Source organism: Scyliorhinus canicula, chromosome 24, assembly GCF_902713615.1.
Source record: "Scyliorhinus canicula chromosome 24, sScyCan1.1, whole genome shotgun sequence".
NCBI classification, from domain to species: Eukaryota; Metazoa; Chordata; class Chondrichthyes; order Carcharhiniformes; family Scyliorhinidae; genus Scyliorhinus; species Scyliorhinus canicula.
Window position 1 is genome coordinate 786,381 of NC_052169.1, and position 23,383 is coordinate 809,763.

The 23,383-nt window shown below is 49.4% G+C and overlaps 1 protein-coding gene across 2 annotated transcripts in view; it reads right to left on the reverse strand.

Moving 5' to 3' along the window:
* mtmr10 (myotubularin related protein 10) overlaps window positions 1-23,383 on the reverse strand; it is a 38,135-nt gene that overhangs the window by 7,971 nt on the left and 6,781 nt on the right. For both annotated transcript variants that reach the window (XM_038784315.1, XM_038784317.1), the window contains 10 exons: window positions 23,187-23,259; window positions 19,471-19,613; window positions 15,832-15,922; window positions 14,475-14,616; window positions 14,260-14,347; window positions 13,175-13,263; window positions 11,139-11,269; window positions 4,971-5,040; window positions 4,374-4,444; window positions 2,387-2,559 (listed from right to left, as the gene is read on the reverse strand). In XM_038784315.1, coding sequence (XP_038640243.1) covers window positions 2,387-2,559; window positions 4,374-4,444; window positions 4,971-5,040; window positions 11,139-11,269; window positions 13,175-13,263; window positions 14,260-14,347; window positions 14,475-14,616; window positions 15,832-15,922; window positions 19,471-19,613; window positions 23,187-23,259 — 1,071 coding nt within the window. The remainder of the gene's footprint in view (window positions 1-2,386; window positions 2,560-4,373; window positions 4,445-4,970; window positions 5,041-11,138; window positions 11,270-13,174; window positions 13,264-14,259; window positions 14,348-14,474; window positions 14,617-15,831; window positions 15,923-19,470; window positions 19,614-23,186; window positions 23,260-23,383) is intronic.

Below are 23,383 nucleotides of genomic sequence, written 5' to 3' on the forward strand. Positions count from 1 at the left end.
GCACCCAGCGGATTGTGCGAGGGGAGGACCCCGAGACAGGCAGTCAGCGGAGTGTGCGAGGGGGGGACCCTGAGACAGGCAGTCAGTCCAGTCTGTGGCTCCAAGGCGGACTGGCTGCATTCCGAGAAATCCAAAAGTGGTGCCACCGGAGTTAGCCATTGTGAGGTGAATATTTTCCTCACTTGTCTTTCAAAACTGGAGTAATTTTAGTAATTGGAAAGTTATACATCCAGTAGAAGGTTTAGTAATAAAGTTTATTAGATTGGCGGGCAGCACTGTGGCACAGTGGTTAGCATTGCTGCCTACGGCGCTGAGGACCCGGGTTCGAATCCCGGCTCTGGGTCACTGTCCATGTGGAGTTTGCACATTCTCCCCGTGTCTGCGTGGGTTTCACCCCCACAACCCAAAGATGTGCAGGCTAGGTGGATTGGCCATGTTAAATTGCCCCTTAATTGGAGAAAATAATTGGGTACTCTAAATTTATATATTTTTTTAAAAGTTTATTAGATTGGCTGGTGAGTATTAACTATTTATCTTAACTGGGGATTATCAATTGGGAAGTAGAACATTGGTTGAAATAGTAATATAAGAACAGGCAGGGTAGATTTAAGAATTTAAATGAATCAGTAAAATAATTAAACGGGAGAAGGATGACAGGGTAAGTGATGTGCGGCGGGTGGAGAACGTGCCAGATCGTGGACGCCAGGTGTGATCCAAACAGACATAGTGCAGTGAAGTGTGAACAGCTGGAGGGATTTGGTTCAGAGTCACCGATTGGAGGCTGAGCTGCAGACACTGCGAGGCATCAGGAAAGGGATAAAGTACCCAGACCGTGTCCCAGGAACAGGTCAGTTCCATTTCAATAGGGTGGCTTGATTTAGTCAGGGAGAGGACCAGGTGACTGCGGGTGAGGCAGGTACGGGGATCAAGAAAGTAGAAGTGGGGGAGCCTCAGCCTTTGCCATCGTTCAACGGGTTTGAGGTTCTTCTGTAGAGACATAAGCGGGAACTACAGGGTGCCTGAGCCAACTGAGTTAATAGGAGTGTACGGGTGATCGGGGACAGTGTAGGAGTGTAGGGGTGATCGGGGACAGTGTAGGAGTGTAGGGGTGATCGGGGACAGTATAGGAGTGTAGGGGTGATCGGGGACAGTATAGGAGGGTAGGGGTGATCGGGGACAGTATAGGAGGGTAGGGGTGATCGGGGACAGTATAGGAGTGTAGGGGTGATCGGGGACAGTATAGGAGGGTAGGGGTGATCGGGGACAGTATAGGAGTGTTGGGGCGATCGGGGACAGTATAGGAGTGTACGGGCGATCGGGGACAGTATAGGAGGGTAGGGGCGTTCGGGGACAGTATAGGAGGGTAGGGGTGATCGGGGACAGTATAGGAGGGTAGGGGTGATCGGGGACAGTATAGGAGTGTAGGGGTGTTCGGGGACAGTAGAGGAGTGTAGGGGTGATCGGGGACAGTATAGGAGGGTAGGGGTGATCGGGGACAGTATAGGAGTGTAGGGGTGATCGGGGACAGTATAGGAGGGTAGGGGTGATCGGGGACAGTATAGGGGTGCAGGGGTGATCGGGGACAGTATAGGAGGGTAGGGGCGATCGGGGACAGTATAGGAGTGTACGGGCGATCGGGGACAGTATAGGAGTGTAGGGGTGATCGGGGACAGTATAGGAGTGTAGGGGTGATCGGGGACAGTATAGGAGTGTAGGGGTGATCGGGGACAGTATAGGAGGGTAGGGGCGATCGGGGACAGTATAGGAGTGTACGGGCGATCGGGGACAGTATAGGAGGGTAGGGGCGTTCGGGGACAGTATAGGAGGGGAGGGGTAATCGGGGACAGTATAGGAGTGTAGGGGTGATCGGGGACAGTGTAGGGGTGATCGGGACAGGGTAGGGGTGATCGGGGACAGTATAGGAGTGTAGGGGTGATCGGGGACAGTGTAGGGGTGATCGGGGACAGTATAGGAGTGTAGGGGTGATCGGGGACAGTGTAGGGGTGATCGGGGACAGTGTAGGGGTGATCGGGGACAGTGTAGGGGTGATCGGGGACAGTGTAGGGGTGATCGGGGACAGTATAGGAGGGTAGGGGTGATCGGGGACAGTATAGGAGGGTAGGGGTGATCGGGGACAGTATAGGAGTGTAGGGGGTGATCGGGGACAGTATAGTATTTGTGAAATGTAGAAGTTTGATCTGTCGTGCTGTTTAAAGCGGTCACTGACTATCTGGGTGGGTTAATCTGCTGGTGAAAGTGGGAGGCGATGGTGGGGATCTCTGCTGAGTGCAACCTGTCCTATTCCCAGCACACCGTACTGCCATTTGCTGCGTTGTAAATAAAAATCCTGATTTTAACAACAAGGGAGAGCAGGTGTAATCCTCACCTCATGTTTTTCAGATTCTCCAAGATGATTACAGCGATCCAAGAAGCGGTAACCGGCTACAACCCACTCCTTCTGCATCAGGCTCTGAAATCCCAACATGGTGCGGAAATGGGGATCTGCCATCACCTGAATGACTGAGGCTATCACACAGCTCAGGTCTCTTCCTTCCTCCTCTGAGAAAGGAACACATAGATGAAAAGATTAATTTTGATCACTGAACTCTATTTAAAATGCTGCTATAAATTCAGAGCGACGGAGAGAGAATACTGTCCGTCTGTGACAGGCAGCTTCTCTCGCAGGTACCCAACATTTATTTATCCATTTTTTCTCAATAGGCTGAATTGCCAACTCCCGCTCCAAGCTGTAATGTACCAGGCAGGGTACACCCAAATATTGCTCTATGTACACAAATCAGCACATCGGAGTATCACACTGTGTACAGGACAGGGTACGCCTGAATATCACTGTGTACAGGACAGGGGGATAACTGAATATCACTGTGTACAGGACAGGGTACGCCTGAATATCACTGTGTACAGGACAGGGTACGCCTGAATATCACGGTGTACAGGACAGGGGGATAACTGAATATCACTGTGTACAGGACAGGGGGATACCTGAATATCACTGTGTACAGGACAGGGGTATGCCTGAATATCACTGTGTACAGGACAGGGGGATACCTGAATATCACTGTACAGGACAGAGGGATTCCTGAATATCACTGTGTACAGGACAGAGGGATTCCTGAATATCACGGTGTACAGGACAGGAGGATACCTGAATATCACTGTGTACAGGACAGGGGATACCTGAATATCACTCTGTACAGGACAGGGTACGCCTGAATATCACTGTGTACAGGACAGGGCGATACCTGAATATCACGGTGTACAGGACAGGAGGATACCTGAATATCACTGTGTACAGGACAGGGGATACCTGAATATCACTCTGTACAGGACAGGGTACGCCTGAATATCACTGTGTACAGGACAGGGCGATACCTGAATATCACTGTGTACAGGACAGAGGGATTCCTGAATATCACTGTGTACAGGACAGAGGGATTCCTGAATATCACGGTGTACAGGACAGGAGGATACCTGAATATCACTGTGTACAGGACAGGGGATACCTGAATATCACTCTGTACAGGACAGGGTACGCCTGAATATCACTGTGTACAGGACAGGGCGATACCTGAATATCACTGTGTACAGGACAGAGGGATTCCTGAATATCACTGTGTACAGGACAGAGGGATTCCTGAATATCACTGTGTACAGGACAGAGGGATTCCTGAATATCACGGTGTACAGGACAGGAGGGTACCTGAATATCACTGTGTACAGGACAGGGGGATACCTGAATATCACTGTGTACAGGACAGGGGGATACCTGAATATCACTGTGTACAGGACAGGGTACGCCTGGATATCACTGTGTACAGGACAGGGGACGCCTGAATATCACTGTGTACAGGACAGGGGGATACCTGGATATCACTGTGTACAGGACAGGGGGATACCTGAATATCACGGTGTACAGGACAGGGGGATACCTGGATATCACTGTGTACAGGACAGGGTACCTGGATATCACTCTGTACAGGACAGGGGGATACCTGGATATCACTGTGTACAGGACAGAGGGATACCTGAATATCACTGTGTACAGGACAGGGGGATACCTGAATATCACTGTGTACAGGACAGGGTACGCCTGAATATTGCTCGATATACAGGATATGGGGCGCACGGTGGCACAGTGGTTAGCACTGCTGCCTCACGATGACGAGGACCCGGATTCGATCCCGGACCCCAGTCCATGTGGAGTTTGCCCATTCTCCCCATGTCTGTCTGGGTCTCACCCCCACGTAGCAAAGATGTGCAGAGGAGGTGGATTGGCCACACTAAATTGCCCTTAAAAAATTACAGGATATGGCTTGCACTAGTGCACTGTGAATTAAAAATTGATTACTCACCTTGAATTATGACAGAAATGTTCTCGTTGTACATCCACTGTGCGAGTTCCGCGGAGTGCTTCAGGAAGAGTCTGTGGACATATGGAGACCACACTGTTCACAGAAAATATGCATTTTCTTTCCCCCCCTCCCTCCCTACTTTCCTGACAGCGCTGACTATGTTGGATAGGATCCTACTGATCCTCGCCCATGCTGGGGTACAGGTTCCGTGGGCATTGACACACTGAGAAACAGACTTTGGGCACTGATTCACGCTGGGATACAGGTTCTGCAGGGACTGCATCCTGGAGTCCACAGGTTTTGTGGGCATTGACTCGCACTGGGGTATGGATCTCTCCCCCCCCCAACCCCCCCAAGAGCGCACATGGAGTTAAGATACAGATCAGCTACGATCTGACTGCTTGGCTGAGCAAGTTTAAGGGGTTGAGTTGCTGCCTCCTGTTCCTAATATTCAGAACCTCAAACGCAGCAGCATTGACAGAACAATGCAGACAGTCAACGTTGAACTGCAGTCCTTAACCAACACTCAATATTAGTTATTGGATATGTCTAATGGGCTGAGCCACACTTGGTCTCTCTCCTGCTTCTTGTTCTTACCGGACGTATTCCAGCCACTGTGTGTTTTCTAATGAGGACAGCCACTTCTCATCTGTTTCGTCAAAGAAATCTACAACGAGGCAAATCACATTTATCAGATTATTTGATGATTAATCAAAAGTTGAGAGAGAGATTGCAGAGTTTTCCTGGGAATTGAATTGAAAGTATCTATCTCCAGATCATCATGAACCTCAAGGTGTAATTACTGCATTGGACAGTTAGCCAACTTTATTATAATGACAACTTTAATGCAGGAAGGATCTCTGACTTTCACCAGATTGAGATCTGAGTGAGGAGCTGAAATGAAGAGTAAAACAAAGGAGAAACTACAAAAACCATGAAGTGAGCACTGGACAAGATGACCGAAGCCCAGCGGGATACAGGATTCGGGGCGGGGGGTTTCAAAGGTTTGAGAGGATGGGAAAACAGTTGGTTGGGCAAGATAGGGAGGGGGAAGTGACTTAGGAAATGAGTGATCTGGACGGGGCTGGCGGGGGGGGGCGGGGGGAGCGGGGGGGAGAGGGCGGGGCTGGGGGAGCGGGCGGGGCGGGGGGGAGCGGGCGGGGCGGGGGGAGCGGGCGGGGGGGAGCGGGCGGGGCGGGGGGGAGAGGGCGGGGCGGGGGAGGGGGCAGGGCTAGGGGGAGTGTGAGCAGAGGAAACTGGCTGGACTGGAAAAGGTGGGACAAGGCTATTCGGACAATGATTTTAAATGTAATAATGTCAGTGATGGGAAATTGGTGCCAGTGCAGGCACCTGGGGTGGCCACGTCCCGATTCCAAAATGGACATTCGCAAAGAATACAGGGAAAATTGGACAGTACTAGGAAAACAAGCAGGTACAAGGTTTCCTGTGGATTGGAACTTGCAGGTCCCAGACAAAACTGAAACTACAAACCATTAGCATAGTAATGAGCTATCTCCGGGGACAAAAGAGAAACATTTAAACAATCGGTACCAGGGCAGACTCCCCGGCGCCAGTGGAAGCTAAAACAAAGGCAGGCCAACGGTTACCTAGAGCCCGCCCAAGGATCGGGGAACGACCCCGTTATTGGAGAGAATTGATACAAACGATTGGGACATGGTCCAATTAATTGGGACCAAGTTTTGGAACCGCCCAGGAGGGCGCGAAACCCTTTGGGGTATAAAACAGAGTCCCCAAGGTCTCTGGGGAGACCTTAAGAACTCTTGAACTCTTCATCTTCACATTGGCAGTTGGCTCTCAGCGACGAGGCCCGCCAAGCACCAGCCAACTAAGTCCAAGGTCAACGCACGACTCGAGATAGGTTCTCCTAGCTACTATTCTGTACCAGTTCGAAGCCAGCAGTATCAGAACCGGACAACGGCCATTGTTCCTCTGACTGAGTGGGCGCCCGAAGCTAAGTATAGGCTTTTAGTAGTAGTTGTAGTTTAGTGAGTAGAGTTTGTGCATGAGTAATAATTGTCCGTGTGTGTAAATAAATGTGCATTGATTTCAAACTTACTAACTGGTGTATTGAGTCATTGATCAGTATTCGGTTTTGAACCTTGTGGTGGTATCAGAAAGATACCTGGCGACTCTTGAGCAAAGGTAATTAAAACAGAGCAAATTAAGGAAAGCATAACGAGCAACACTGGTCAGTGAGGACAGGGCTGGTGGGTGAACAATATAGAATCCAGGCAGTTGCCCATTGGATACGTTGGGAGCTGATGGAGGAGAAAGTCAGCAAGGAGGGGACTGGGGAAATAACTTCTCAAGATAGTGTTGCAATCTCCCCCAATTCTGTCAGGGACCCACAGCCACGTGCGGGACCCACAGCCACGTGCGGGACCCACAGAATGGGTAAGGGGGGAGCAATCACCAGAAATGTTAATCTGTTATTAACTCTTCCCTATCCCAGGCACTGAGGCCGGTCAGTTAATAACACGAGCAGTAATTGAGGCAACATAACTCCAATCGCCTGAAAGACATGGAACTACTAACTCCTCCCACCAACAACCACACACAAAACAACTCAAACCATCAGAGCAGTGGGGATTCAATCAAAAATAAAATAGAGAGGGTACAGAGCCAACATGTTGCTGTAGAGGCGAAGGGTGGGAGTAACAAGTCCAGAGAACCCTGGATGTCAAGGGTTTTCCAGGGTTGGATAATGAAAAAAAGGGAGGCTTATGGCAGATACCGAGGGCTCGAAACAGCGGCACCCTGAGGGAGTATAGAGCGTGCAGGGGGTTACTGAAAAAAATTAGGAGAGCGAAGAAGGGGCCTGAAAAACACTGCAGGCAAAAAAAAATCCAACGGTGTTTTCTGAGTTATGTTAAGGGGAAGAGTCAGGCCCATTGGGGACCAACGTGGCAATGTGTGTGTGTGGAGCCTGATGACGTAGAGGAGGTTTGAAATGAACACTCCGTGTTCACTATGAACATAGAACATAGAACGATACAGCGCAGTACAGGCCCTTCGGCCCACGATGTTGCACCGACATGGGAAGTCAAAAACTAAAGGCCATCTAACCTACACTATGCCCTTATCATCCATATGCTTATCCAATAAACTTTTAAATGCCCTCAATGTTGGCGAATTCACTACTGTTGCAGGTAGGGCATTCCACGGCCTCACCACTCTTTGCGTAAAAAACCCACCTCTGACCTCTGTCCTATATCTATTACCCTCAATTTAAGGCTATGTCCCCTCGTGCTAGCCACCTCCATCCGCGGGAGAAGGCTCTCGCTGTCCACCCTATCTAACCCTCTGATCATTTTGTATGCCTCTATTAAGTCACCTCTTAACCTTCTTCTCTCTAACGAAAACCTCAAGTCCATCAGCCTTTCCTCATAAGATTTTCCCTCCATACCAGGCAACATCCTGGTAAATCTCCTCTGCACCCGTTCCAAAGCTTCCACGTCCTTCCTATAATGAGGCGACCAGAAATGTACGCAATACTCCAAATGCGGCCGTACCAGAGTTTTGTACAGCTGCAACATTACCTCATGGCTCCGGAACTCAATTCCTCTACCAATAAAGGCCATCACACCATAGGCCTTCTTCACAACCCTATCAACCTGGGTGGCAACTTTCAGGGATCTATGTACATGGACACCGAGATCCCTCTGCTCATCCACACTACCAAGAATTATACCATTAGCCAAATAGTCCGCATTCCTGTTATTCTTTCCAAAGTGAATCACCTCACACTTCTCTACATTAAACTCCATTTGCCACCTCAGCCCAGCTCTGCAGCTTATCTATGTCCCTCTGTAACCTGCAACATCCTTCCACGCTGTCTACAACTCCACTGACTTTAGTGTCGTCTGCAAATTTACTCACCCAACCTTCTGTGCCCTCCTCTAGGTCATTTATAAAAATGACAAACAGCAACGGCCCCAGAACAGATCCTTGTGGTACGTCACTCGTAACTGAACTCCATTCTGAACATTTGCCATCAACCACCACTCTCCGTCTTCTTTCAACTAGCCAATTTCTGATCCACATCTCTAAATCACCCTCAATCCCCAGCCTCCGTATTTTCTGCAATAGCCGACCATGGGGAACCTTATCAAATGCTTTACTGAAATCCATATACACCACATCAACTGCTCTACCCTCGTCTACCTGTTCAGTCACCTTCTCAAAGAACTCGATAAGGTTTGTGAGGCATGACCTGCCCTTCACGAAACCATGCTGACTATCCCTAATCATATTATTCCTATCTAGATGATTATAAATCGTATCTCTTATAATCCTCTCCAAGACTTTACCCACAACAGACGTGAGGCTCACCGGCCTATAGTTACCGGGGTTATCTCTACTCCCCTTCTTGAACAAAGGGACCACATTTGCTATCCTCCAGTCCTCTGGCACTATTCCTGTAGCCAATGATGACATAAAAATGATGACATATGGAGAAGGATGATTTGGGTATAGAAATCAGGGAAGGGCATTGTGATGTACTTGAACACATTAACAATGAGAGGGAGGAGGTATTAATGGTTATCGTGGGCTTAAAAGCGGATAAATATCCAGGCCCAGATGAGATGTATCCCAGGCTGCTGTGGGAGATTGCAGAGGCTCTGACAATTTTCAAATCTTCTCTGGCCACAAGAGAGTGCCAGAGGACTGGAGAACAGCTAATGTGGGGCCATTATTCAAGAAGGGTGGGAGGAAATTACAGGCCAGTGAGTCTAACTTGAGTGATAGGGAAACTATTGGATAAATTCTGAGGAACAGAATTAATTTCCACTTTGAGAGGCAAGGATTAATCAAGGGTAGTCAGCATGGTTTTGTCAAAGGGAGATCATGTCGTACAATTTTGATTGAAGTTTTTGAGGTGGTGATTAGGTGTGTAGATGAAGGTAGTGGAGTTGATGAAGTCGGCATGGACGTCAGTAAGGGCTCTGACGAGGTCTCATGGGATTCAGGGCAATTCGGCAAATTGGATCCATAATAGGCTTAGTGGCAGGAGGCAGAGGGCGATGGCTGACGGTTGTTTTTGTGATTGTGACCAGTGGTGTTCTGCAGGAATCGGTGCTGGGTCCCTTGCTGTTTGTATGTATACACTACTGATCTGGACATGAATATAGGACAGGGGTGGGCAAACTACGCCCCGCGGGCCGCATGCGGCCCGCCAAAGGTATTTCTGCGGCCCACCAAGTCATTAAAAAAAAAAAAAAAAAAATTTTTTTTTAAACAAATTTTTTTTTTTTTTTAATTTTTTTTTAAAAGGTTAATGGGTGGGGGGGCTGTTGGGTTACTTACTGGTATAGGGTGGATACATTGACTTGAGTAGGGTGATCATTGCTTGGCACAACGTCGAGGGCCGAAGGGCCTGTTCTGTGCTGTACTGTTCTATGTTCTATATGAGGCGCCCAGAATCATAACCGGGTGACGTAATTATTTTACTTAATATACTATGCGGCCCTTTGTGAATTGTGAATTTCTGAATGCGGCCCTTGCACGGAAAAGTTTGCCCACCCCTGATATAGGAGGTATGATCAGTAATTTCGCAGATGACACGAAAATTGGTGGTGTGGTAAATAGGGAGGAGGAAAGCCTTAGATTACAGGGCGATATAGATGGGCTGGCTGGATGGGCAGAACAGTGGCAAATGGAATTTAACCCTGAAAAGTGTGAGGTGATGTATTTTGGGAGGACTAACCAGTCAAGGGAATATACAATGAACGGTAGGACCCCGGGATGTACAGAGAAACAAAGGGACCTTGCTGTACAAGTCCATAGATCCCCAAAGACAGGTCAGGTAGATAAGATGGTTAAGAAGGCACAGGAGAAACTTGCCTTTATTAATCGAGGCATTGGATACAAGAGCAGGGAGGTTATGCTGGAGCTGTATAAAACACTGGTTAGGCCACAGCTAGAGTATTGTTTGCAGTTCTGGGCGCCACACCATAGGAAGAATGTGATTACACTGGAGAGGGTACAGAGGAGATTGACCAGGATGTTGCCGGGGATGGAGCGTTTCAACTGTCAAGTTGGACTGGATAGACTGGGATTGTTTTTCCTGGAGTAGAGAAGGCTGAGGGGGGGCCTGAATGAGGTGAATAAAATTATGAGGGGTATGGATAGGAAGAATGTTTCCCCTTACCGGAGGGGTCAATAACCAGGTGTCATAGCTTTAAGGTGAGGAGCAGGAAGGTGATGTGAGGCAACGCATTTTCACCCAGAGGGCGGTGGGAATCTGGAACGCGCTGCCTGAAAGGGTGGTAGAGGCGGAAACCCTCACGACATTTAAGATGTATTTAAATAAACACCTGAAATGCTACAGATACAAGGCCACGGACCAAGTGTCGGAAGATGGGATTAGAGTAGGCAGGTGCTTGATGGCCGGCGTGAACACGATGGGCCGAAAAGCCTCTTTCCGTGCTGTAAAAACTCTATTTCTGTGGTAGGGCAGCATGGTGGCACAGTGGTTAGTGCTGCTGCCTCACGGCGCTGAGGTCCCAGGTTCAATCCCGGCTCTGGGTCACTGTCAGTGTGGAGTTTGCACATTCTCCCCGTGTCTGCGTGGGTCTCACCCCCACAACCCAAAGATGTGCAGGGTAGGTGGCCATGCTAAATTGCCCCTTAACTGGAAAAATTGTATTGGGCACTAAATTCTTTTAAAAACTCTATTTCTGTGGAACTCAGCGAAAGGCAGACAAGAAACACAATGTTGGTAAGTCCTGAATCGCACCTCACCATTAATGCACATCTGCTTGAGTCTGACCAATGCTGCCTGGACCTCCGATATACTAGGTAAATTCTTATCCAAGTCAGATTTAAAGACTTCACTCTTCTCTGGATGACTTTGCGCTATTGCCTTAAGGATCCTAACAAAGAGAAAAAGATTTAGTAATAACGCACTTAGCCCAAGACAGGCTGATTGCACAGATTACATTCATTTTACAAGGATAGAAATTTCTATTCCATTTCAACAATGTTACTACTATGCATCAAATCAGTATTTTCCCAGCAACCCAGCACCTTCAGGAACTGTCCCCCAGTGAGAGTCAGCACCTTCAGGAACTGTCCCCCAGTGAGAGTCAGCACTTTCAGGAACTGTCCCCCAGTGAGAGTCAGCACCTTCAGGAACTGTCCCCCAGTGAGAGTCAGCACCTTCAGGAACTGTGTCCCAGTGAGAGTCAGCACATTCAGGAACTGTGTCCCAGTGAGAGTCGGCACCTTCAGGAACTGTCCCCCAGTGAGAGTCAGCACCTTCAGGAACTGTGTCCCAGTGAGAGTCAGCACCTTCAGGAACTGTCCCCCAGTGAGAATCAGCACCTTCAGGAACTGTCCCCCAGTGAGAGTCAGCACCTTCAGGAACTGTCCCCCAGTGAGAGTCAGCACCTTCAGGAACTGTGTCCCAGTGAGAGTCGGCACCTTCAGGAACTGTCCCCCAGTGAGAGTCGGCACCTTCAGGAACTGTCCCCCAGTGAGAGTCGGCACCTTCAGGAACTGTCCCCCAGTGAGAGTCGGCACCTTCAGGAACTGTCCCCCAGTGAGAGTCGGCACCTTCAGGAACTGTGTCCCAGTGAGAGTCGGCACCTTCAGGAACTGTGTCCCAGTGAGAGTCAGCACCTTCAGGAACTGTGTCCCAGTGAGAGTCAGCACCTTCAGGAACTGTGTCCCAGTGAGAGTCAGCACCTTCAGGAACTGTGTCCCAGTGAGAGTCAGCACCTTCAGGAACTGTGTCCCAGTGAGAGTCGGCACCTTCAGGAACTGTGTCCCAGTGAGAGTCAGCACCTTCAGGAACTGTGTCCCAGTGAGAGTCAGCACCTTCAGGAACTGTCCCCCAGTGAGAGTCAGCACCTTCAGGAACTGTCCCCCAGTGAGAGTCAGCACCTTCAGGAACTGTGTCCCAGTGAGAGTCAGCACCTTCAGGAACTGTGTCCCAGTGAGAGTCAGCACCTTCAGGAACTGTGTCCCAGTGAGAGTCAGCACCTTCAGGAACTGTGTCCCAGTGAGAGTCAGCACCTTCAGGAACTGTGTCCCAGTGAGAGTCAGCACCTTCAGGAACTGTCCCCCAGTGAGAGTCAGCACCTTCAGGAACTGTGTCCCAGTGAGAGTCAGCACCTTCAGGAACTGTCCCCCAGTGAGAGTCAGCACCTTGAGGAACTGTCCCCCAGTGACAGTCAGCACCTTCAGGAACTGTGTCCCAGTGAGAGTCAGCACCTTCAGGAACTGTCCCCCTGTGAGAGTCAGCACCTTCAGGAACTGTGTCCCAGTGAGAGTCAGCACCTTCAGGAACTGTCCCCCAGTGAGAGTCAGCACCTTCAGGAACTGTGTCCCAGTGAGAGTCAGCACCTTCAGGAACTGTGTCCCAGTGAGAGTCAGCACCTTCAGGAACAGTGTCCCAGTGAGAGTCAGCACCTTCAGGAACTGTGTCCCAGTGAGAGTCAGCACCTTCAGGAACTGTCCCCCAGTGAGAGTCAGCACCTTCAGGAACTGTGTACCAGTGAGAATTTCCTCAAATCTACCATTCCCTATCTGAACAATGAATTTTCCCTCTGCGGGACAAACACCCCACCATTTTGGTGAAATCCACAAAAAGAACAATGCAGAAGGAAAGGGATTGAAACCATAGCAACTAATTATGCAACAGCTCAGCAAAATGTACAGGAGAAAAGTAACTGAATCACAACAGGGTTATTATTGACTAGTCTGAGGCATTGATTGATATTGGAAATCAATAATCTAAGCCAAATGCTGGAGATACAGGGTTTCTACCTACCTACCTTGTGTTGTGTTTTCTCAGCTTTGGGCCAGGTTTAATGTTGGCCATTCTCACCAAGGCGCTGCCCGTCCAATGATACCAACACCACATCTACAACACAATCAGGAGCAAAGCAAAATGTTCCATCACAATCCTGGCTTCTTTCAAAAATACAGCACTCCAAATGAATTAATTACACACCCCATAAACAGTCCTTATTGCCATTTGAATTACTGCTTTTACAAACAACTTTGCTACTTGGATTCTATTTGGATAGAATTAAATTTCAGGCCTCACACGAGTAAAGGCACGGTGACCAAAAGTGGTCCATTCCTGTGCTATCCCTCCCTCTACATCGCCTTCTTTTACCGAGTGTCTGTGTCCAAGACCATGTTATAGGAATAAACTCCATATGTTAACATTTATTTACAGTAATATTTCATGGTTAGCACTGCTGCCTTGCAGTGCTGAGGACCCGGGTTCGATCCCGGCTCTGGGTCACTGTCCGTGTGGAGTTTGCACATTCTCCCCGTGGGCGAGCCCCCCCCCCCCCCCCCCCCCCCCACAACCCAAAGATGTACAGGGTAGGTGGATTGGACACGCTAAATTTCCCCTTAATTGAAAAAGGAAAGAATATGTAAGTACGTATCAATAAAAGTGACGGAGTTAGTACCAGGTAAGGGAACTTTCTGCTGTGATCCATACTTCGAAGCACAAAAAGCAGAGACAAGGACAAAGTTAAAGTGCTACTGCTCCATGTGTACTAACACTCTAGGCAATAAAACTACCCAGCTTTTTTCCAATTAAGGGGCAATTTAGTGTGGCCAATCCACCTACCCCAAACATCAATTTGGATTGTGGGGGTGAGACCCATGCAGATACGAGCAGAGTGCGCAAAGTTCACACGGACAGTGACCCGGGGCCGGGATCGAACCCGGGTCCTTGGCGCCGTTAGGCAGCAGTGCTAACCACTGCACTACTGTGCTCCCTAAACTACGCAGTAAAATGCTACATGCACACAGTAAAACAGGAGGTCTAGATGCAACTAAAGTGGTTAAATTATTTTTCCCGCCCATTCACCAACTCTGATTACAGATCCATACTCACTGGGATCCGGTCACCATTGAAAGAAGGAACCAACTGTTTCAAGTCTTCGTCCGCCAGAGAAGATGGAACAACAAAGTACTCTGGAAGACTGTAAACCACAATAAAACGAACACTGTAAGACTTCTCACATTAAAGCATTAGTACTTTTAAACTCTGCACACAGAGCGGCTAAACCCCACTCTCAGCCACAGTCAAGGTTTCTGAAGTTTTCCTACCTTGTGGAAGTAGCATAGTGTTCATTGACAGAACACACTCTCCATTCTGATGCCCCTGTCCGCTTTATTTCCCTATCCCAGTCCGAATACGTTTCAAAAAGTGACGTCTGCAGTCCATCCACCTCTGGGTCTGTTCCGTTCACTTTGCCAAATAAGGGAAGACAATCACAGCTTAGAGGTTTTTACATTGGTAACTCCAGACTGACGCCTGTGACCAAGTGTCAACATTGGACGGTGAGATTCCGCAACCAGCACCACCTTTACACAACAATTTCACAGTGAAAGTCTGATTGGTGGGGAATTCATTTTTGTTGCAATTCCTACATTACAGCCAATGAAGTCAGTGTAAAAGTGCTGTAAAGTGTTTAGAGATGCCCGGTGATCCTAAAAGGTGCCATTTAATTTTCCCTTCCTCGTCTCCAGAATCGGTCAATTCACAATAGGATCCCGTTCCAGTGATCCCCAATCCTGTCCTCAGGCATACAATCAAAACTGACAGTGTTCACATTCAAAAACACTGGCTGAATTATCCCCGGCACCGCCCACAGGTATTGAGACTAGTCTTTGGGGATGGCACGGTAGCACAGTGGTTAGCACTGCTGCATCACAGCTCCAGGTTCAATTCCAGCCTCGGGTGACTATCTGTGTGGAGTCTGCACATTCTCCCCGTGTCTACATGGGTTTCCTCCGGGTGCTCCAGTTTATCCCACAGTCCGAAGAAGTGCAGGTTAGGTGGATTGGCCATGATAAATTGCCCCTTAAGTGTTCAAAAGATTAAGTGGGGTTACCGGGTTATGGGAATAGGGTAGAGGTGCGGGCTTAAGTAGGGTTCTCTTTCCAAGGGCCAGTGCAGATCTGATGGGCCGAATGGCTACCTTCTGCACTGTAGGTGCAGGGGCTGGCTTAGCACAGTGGGCTAAACAGCTGGCTTGTAATGCAGAACAAGGCCAGCAGCACAGGTTTAATTCCCGTACCGGCCTCCCCGAACAGGTGCCGGAATGTGGCGACTAGGGGCTTTTCACAGTAACTTCATTGAAGCCTACTTGTGACAATACGCGATTATTATTATTATATTATTTGGGATTCTATGATTCTTCCAGCCAAAGACAGGGGGTGAACTCAGTACAGAGCTTGACCTGCACAGCTCAATTACTCACTGCACAGACTATACCAGGCCTGTCAAGGAGTTTACAGAAAACTTCATTCACTCTGCAAGTGAATGCAAATGTTATTGTCGAGCACAATCTATTCAGTAGATGATGTAACTCATTGGGGCAAATGAACTACCACTTAAAAAAAAAGACATGCAAACGATGGAGTGTCCAGTCAGTACGCACTGACATTCCCACTGCCTTACCTGAAGTCTGGCACTTCTCCCCGGCATACGCAAACCCAAACAGCAACTGGAGATCTTTAGGCTGAGAGTAATGTGCAATCACAAGGCAGATCTGGAACAAAGCAGGAATCCACAATTAAAAACAGGGTACGGAAACGGCACACAGCTGAACTGTAACCTCTGCTCCTCATCAGAAACAGTGGAGTTGCTCGGTCAGAGCTTCACACAACCACATTACTTTGGCTACTCTGCTAAAATGAAGCGATTATCCTCCACACACTTCTGACCCACGTTTACAGCTGCTCCCTCAAGGTGCTTCGACATTGGGGTGCCAGTAAACTGTCAATAAGATGCCCTGTTAAGTTTCACTCTCTCTTGCTCCAATGGCATATCCTAACTCACAGGGTTAAACAGCTGGCTTGTAATGCAGAACAAGGCCAGCAGCACAGGTTCAATTCCCGTGCTGACTGTACCTCCAGCTGCCTGGGCCCCCAGCTCCAGCTGCCTGGGCCCCCAGCTCCAGCTGCCTGGGCCCCCAGCTCCAGCTGCCTGGGCCCCCAGCTCCAGCTGCCTGGGCCCCCAGCTCCAGCTGCCTGGGCCCCCAGCTCCAGCTGCCTGGGCCCCCAGCTCCAGCTGCCTGGGCCCCCAGCTCCAGCTGCCTGGGCCCCCAGCTCCAGCTGCCTGGGCCCCCAGCTCCAGCTGCCTGGGCCCCCAGCTCCAGCTGCCTGGGCCCCCAGCTCCAGCTGCCTGGGCCCCCAGCTCCAGCTGCCTGGGCCCCCAGCTCCAGCTGCCTGGGCCCCCAGCTCCAGCTGCCTGGGCCCCCAGCTCCAGCTGCCTGGGCCCCCAGCTCCAGCTGCCTGGGCCCCCAGCTCCAGCTGCCTGGGCCCCCAGCTCCAGCTGCCTGGGCCCCCAGCTCCAGCTGCCTGGGCCCCCAGCTCCAGCTGCCTGGGCCCCCAGCTCCAGCTGCCTGGGCCCCCAGCTCCAGCTGCCTGGGCCCCCAGCTCCAGCTGCCTGGGCCCCCAGCTCCAGCTGCCTGGGCCCCCAGCTCCAGCTGCCTGGGCCCCCAGCTCCAGCTGCCTGGGCCCCCAGCTCCAGCTGCCTGGGCCCCCAGCTCCAGCTGCCTGGGCCCCCAGCTCCAGCTGCCTGGGCCCCCAGCTCCAGCTGCCTGGGCCCCCAGCTCCAGCTGCCTGGGCCCCCAGCTCCAGCTGCCTGGGCCCCCAGCTCCAGCTGCCTGGGCCCCCAGCTCCAGCTGCCTGGGCCCCCAGCTCCAGCTGCCTGGGCCCCCAGCTCCAGCTGCCTGGGCCCCCAGCTCCAGCTGCCTGGGCCCCCAGCTCCAGCTGCCTGGGCCCCCAGCTCCAGCTGCCTGGGCCCCCAGCTCCAGCTGCCTGGGCCCCCAGCTTCAGCTGCCTGGGCCCCCAGCTCCAGCTGCCTGGGCCCCCAGCTCCAGCTGCCTGGGCTCAGCTCCAGCTGCCTGGGCCCCCAGCTCCAGCTGCCTGGGCCCCCAGCTCCAGCTGCCTGGGCCCCCAGCTCCAGCTGCCTGGGCCCCCAGCTCCAGCTGCCTGGGCCCAGCTCCGCAATCCTCACCTAACCCCTCTAGATTACTTTTTTTAAATTACTTATTCTACCAAGTTTTTGGTCACCCCTCCTAACAGCTCCTTTTGTGTTTCAGTGACAAGTAACAGTCCCACAAAAACCAGGAGACATCGGACTACATTAAAGGTGCTCGAAGTGACGAGTTGTTGCTATTCCCAGAATAACCAGCAATGTAAAATCTTGTGTATTAATCAAAAATATTTCAGCTGCCAGGTTGCCCCCTCACCAGCGTTTCTGTTCTGATTCGCAGTCTCCCAAAAACAAGACACTATCTCCTCCGTTTAACTTCTCCGAGGGGTTTGAGACCAATGCAATCCCTCCTCTTACCCAGAGCCATGGAGTCACACAGCGCACGAAAAGGCCATTTGCCCAATCATGTCCATACTAGACCTTTGGTAAAGTTAGTCAAGTCCATAACTACACGGCAATACAACTTGAAAATTCTTCACAAAGGACCTTCTGGATGGAATAGTGTTGAGAGGAAAAGGCATGTCCAGGGTCACAGAAGTGCAGTCAGCACTTCATGTCCATAGGTGGGTTTGCGGTTTTAAATATAAACTACAAAGTGTCAACAGAAAATAACCCATGCTTAGCACGGTACCACAGTGGTGAGCTCAGTTGCTTCACCGCGCCAGGGTCCCAGGTTCGATTCCCCGCTTGGGTCACTGTCTGTGCGGAGTCTGCACGTTCCCCTCGTGTGTGCGTGGGTTTCCTCCGGGTTCTCCGGTTTCCTCCCACAGTCCAAAGTTGTGCAGGTTAGGTGGATTGGCCATGCTAAATTGCCCTTAATGACCAAAAAGGCGAGGTGGGGTTATTGGGCTATGGGGATAGGGTGGAGGTGTGGGCTTGACTAGGATGCTCTTTCCAAGGGCCGGTACAGACCTGATGGGCCGGTTGGCCTCCTTCTGCACTGCAAATTCTATGACCCAAAATAACCCAACGCCTTAGTGGGAACCCAGAATGGTCGTCTCAGCTGTCCCTCACATCGAATGTTACCCTTTGCAGGGAGGCATCAGCAGTCTCCGTAAGAAATAGGAACAGGAGGTGGCCGTACAGCCTCTCGAGCCTGCTCTGCCATTCAATAGGATCACGGCTAATCCAACAACGTCCACTATCCTGCCCTTTCCCCTTAACCTTTGATTCCCTGAGCAATCAAGAATCTCTCAGTCTTAAATAGACACAACGACTCGGCCCCTCCAGTACTCCAGATGTGTACAGCTGCAGCAAGACTTCCTGACTCTTTTACTCCAACCCCCTTGAAATAAGGGCCAACATTCCATTAGCTTCGTGATTGCCTGCTGCCCAGTGCTACTTTTCTGTGTTTAGTGCACAAGTCCCCCCCAAGTCCCTTTGTGTTGCAGCTTTCTGCAGTTTTTCGCCCACTGGACAGTGGGAGACAGTAGGACATTCACCCCTGGGGGCATCACGGAAACCCATTAGTTGACAGGACAGTAATGGCAATGGAATCCTCACTGGTTTTAGTTTCTGCCCCCTGCACCTACACTTATCCAAGCCTTGGATACGGAGGCGAACTGTAACAGCTCCTGCTCAAAGGGCCGCAGATTTTTTTTTTTGAAAGTTATATTCCATAACTTTCCAGCAAACATCAGACACTGGAGGATTCCACAAACACCAACTAAAAGCTAACTTTTCAGCATATACTTTTATTTCCTTGGGCAACATTTTCCATTAAATGGCAGTCACGCTAGGGTGGTGGCCGGTTATTCACAGCCTGTAAGTGTGGTAAGTAGTTAAAATAAAGTCCCCACTCGGATACAGACCTCTTTACTGGAGTAATCCCTGCCGCACACAAAGAGTGTTTTATGCACGGCACATGACCACTCTGAGCGACTCCAAGCTCTTTCGGTTTCATTGTACACACAATACAATCACTACCATTCATCAAGAAAGCAGCTACACATCTCAGACAGGAGAGCCCTGTCTCAAGTGCCAGCTCCCTATTTCCATTCCTGTCACTTCCTTCATGTAGTTGTCTGTCTGTACAACCATCATACAACCAGTACCCAGAGCCACCCTGTGCCCATCACATCCGGGTAAGATTTTCACCTTTCTGGCAGATTCAGGAATAGATTCATCAAAACGGAAGCGAATGATACGGAAATCCTTGCAGTAAATGATCAGCTCCGTGGGTTTAAACTTCAGGCATTGATTGGGTCCCAGAACCTTCCTCTTCTTCCTCTCATCGTTCACTAGGCAAAGAAAGGCAGAACATTAAAAACCAACCCAGGGTCAAAGACAGAGGTGGCCAGGGGGAGCTTGTTTTTCAAAAATACATTAAGTGACAAACATCCACAGGTCAGGTACATATCACATTGCGGGCACTTTGCCACCATGTAGCAAATAAAGCAGTTGTCACTTTCCGGCGCCTGTTCGGGTACACAGGGAGAATTCAGAATGTCCAATTCACCTAACAGCACGTCTTTCGGGACTTGTAGGAGGAAACCGGAGCACCCGGAGGAAACCCACGCAGACACGGGGAGAACGTGCAGACTCTGCACAGACAGTGACCCGAGCCGGGAATCGAACCTGGGACCATAAGACATAGGAGCAGAATTAGGCCACTCGGCCCATCGAGTCTGCTCCGCCATTCAATCATGGCTGATATTTTCTCATCCCCATTTTCCTGCCTTCTTCCCATAACCCCTGATCCCCTTATTGATCAAGAACCTATCTATCGCTGTCTTAAAGACACTCAGTCAATTGGCCTCGACAGCCTTCTGTGGCAAAGAGTTCCACAGATTCACCCCCCTCTGGCTGAAGAAATTCCTCATCTCTGTTTTAAAGGATCGTCCCTTTAATCCGAGATGGTGTCCTCTGGTTCTAGTTCTTCCCACAAGTGGAAACATCCTCTCCACGTCCACTCTATCCAGGCCTCACAGTATCCTACAAGTTTCAATAAGATCTCTTCTCATCCTTCTAAACTCCAACGAGTACAGACCCAGAGCCCTTGGAGCTGTGAAGCCACTGTGCTAACCACTATTATTGTCCGCATTCCATGTTAACTTTTTTCCTTTTAAGTACCCAATTCATTTTTTCCAATTAAAGGGCAATTTAGCGTGGCCAATCCACCTACCCTGCATATCTTTGGGTTGTGGGGGTGAGACCCACGCAGACACGGGGTGAATGTGCAAACTCCACACGGACAGTGACCCGTGGCCAGAATCGAACCTGAGACCTCAGCGACGTGAGGCAGCAATGCTAACCACTGTGCTTCCGTGTCGCCCAGTTCATTTTTACTTTTAATCACATCTCACAGTGGAGTGTGTCCAGCTTCGATGGAATCTGCCATTTCCCTATTCCTTGCAAACCTACCACCATGAAATTAGCTTCTTAGTTTTCAAGAGGCAGTGCATTGCACATTAAGATATCGGAGCACCAACTCTGATGACTCTATGGATAGAATTTCCTCTCTCCCAACGAACAACGTACCCACATTTGTTGAGACTGTGGACAAATTTGGATTCCTTTTGAGTATTTTTTTTTTAAATTTAGATTAGCCAATTATTTTTTTTAATTAAGGGGCAATTTAGCGTGGCCAATCCACCTACTCCGCACATTTTTGGGTTGTGGGGGCGAAACCCACGCAGACACGGGGAGAATGTGCAAACTCCACACGGACAGTGACCCAGAGCCGGGATCGAACCTGGGACCTCAGCGCCGTGAGGCGGTTATACTAACCACTAGGCCACCGTGCTGCCCTCCTTTTGAGTATTGAGTATAGGCAGAGAAGCCCCTGCTCCAGGTTATTCACAGAAGCAGCGAGGCCCTCCACAATACTGACAGCCGCCAAATGTCGAGACCCAACAAGCTCACAGACATCGTTATTAAGCAATCACACCAACATCTTACTGTCTTGTATGGCACTGAGCCTCACACATCAGAATGTGTGTGCACTTTCCTCCAAAAATATCATTGATTCTGTCTCCATTATTATTTCTTGGAAGACATTCTATGCCCTAACCCTAGTTTGTGTTGGGTTAGCAGATTTCAGCAGAAAGTACAATTAGCTTCAGAGTTTCTGAGCTAAGGAACAAAAATCCAAGATGTTACACTAATGGATCTTGGCTGAATATTCTGCCGATGATCACTTCTAGACTCCTGGAAGAAAAGCTATCTGCATGGGTAACAGGCATCAACTGATCTGCACAGGAAATGGATGCAGACTGTCAGCTGTCATTAGGATGAAGACAAGAGCCGGCCAACAAGGATAATCCAACTGAAACCACACAAAATGGCTTCAATCCTCCTTCAATAGGGAAATTGCTACGTCCAGACCCCCAATTTGCAGCAACCTTGTTCAACAGCTGCCCTCAGATTAATTACAGATTGAGCCAAACTGAAAACAGGACCAGGTTATATTGAATAGAAATGTTACAGTGAGACAAATCGGCTCCTGCACACATTCACAAAGAGGATTTGTTTATGTGGACTGGTGACATTTGATGCAGGATGGATCCAGGAGCAATCCAGCAAGATGCAGCTGCATGCACTGTGAATGGTTTATTATAGCAGGTCTAAGACATGGCATTAGCACTGAATAGTCCAGCCTTCCCATTCTGCCCTTCCGCAAAGAAAGTTTCCAAAAGCACAATTTGCCAGGTTGAAGTCACATTTTTTTACACTTAAATTTAACCAAATACCAATATGTATTTTCAAAGTTGAAATTCTAGATCAAACCAGGTTGAGAACTGTAGGTAAAGTGTCAAAACTCACTCACAGCAGAGAGCAGCACCGAGGGGGAAGACGGTGGGAGAGACTGGGGGGGGGACGGCAGGAGGGGGAGCAGTTCCATGTATTCCAGGAATAAGAAACTGCACAATGAACCTTTCTTGCAACACAGGAAGAATGCATGGATGAGGAATAGTACGTAAAACACAGATGTCTGAGGCTTAAAAAGGTAGGAAAGTTGAGAGCAAACAACCTAATTGTTGAATAAAGTCTGGAGAGCTTGAGTGAGACTTTCTCACTACTTCTAATACTTCTAACATGGATACAAAGCACAACAGGGAGGATTTAAAAGACCCACAAGCTCTCCACAGCTGTTAGCAATTCTGCACCAGGCATGCTACACTGATCCAGAAATTCCCAGATTCCATTCCTGCTGTGCAGGTTCACTGGGAAACGTGGAAAACGTGGAAAAACATTTAGCGATTGTGCATGATTAAAGAGGGAACTTCGGAAAAAAGAAATCAAGATTGGATATTCCAATGATCATCAGCAATGGCGTCTTAAATCAGTCGAACACAGAACTTCCTCCAATAGTTTCATAATCAGACAGTCTCGAATGGGACTGACCAATAGACAGATTCACAACCCAGCCGCCTTCATTTATACCTCAACAAAAGTCAACACGAAGTAAAATCAGAAATAGACAGCAACTCCATCACAGCACATAAGTATAATAAAATATAAAGTTCTCATTCTCAGATGCTGTTTCCAAAATCTTTGGGTTTTATTCCACAGCTTTTGGACTTGGCAAATTTTGATTTAGCTACAGCAGTAAAGTGCCAGATATTTTGTTCTCCAATTAAGGGGTAATTTAGCGTGGCCAATCCACCAACCCTGAATATCAATTTGGGTTGTGGGGGTGAGATCCACGCAGACTCGGGGAAAATGTGCTCCACACAGACAGTGACCCGGGGCCAGGATCGAACATATGTCCTCGGTGGCATGAGGCAGCAGTGCTAACTACTGTGCTGCCCCTAAAGGGCCAGGTATAGCTCTGAATAAATAATAGAACAGAAGACGGAAAAACGCCGTACCTGCCACTACCTGGTCCACACAGGTCAGAGAGATGTCATGTTCCTCCAACAGCAGGTTTCTGTACTGAAATTTCTGCGGTTGAAAGTTAAAGGCTGGAATCAAACTTTTAACTCTTCACAAGGCAAGGACAGTCAGTAAAAAATGAGCAACTCTGCTTTCCACCTTAAGAGTGCGAATATCTAATATAGTCTTACAA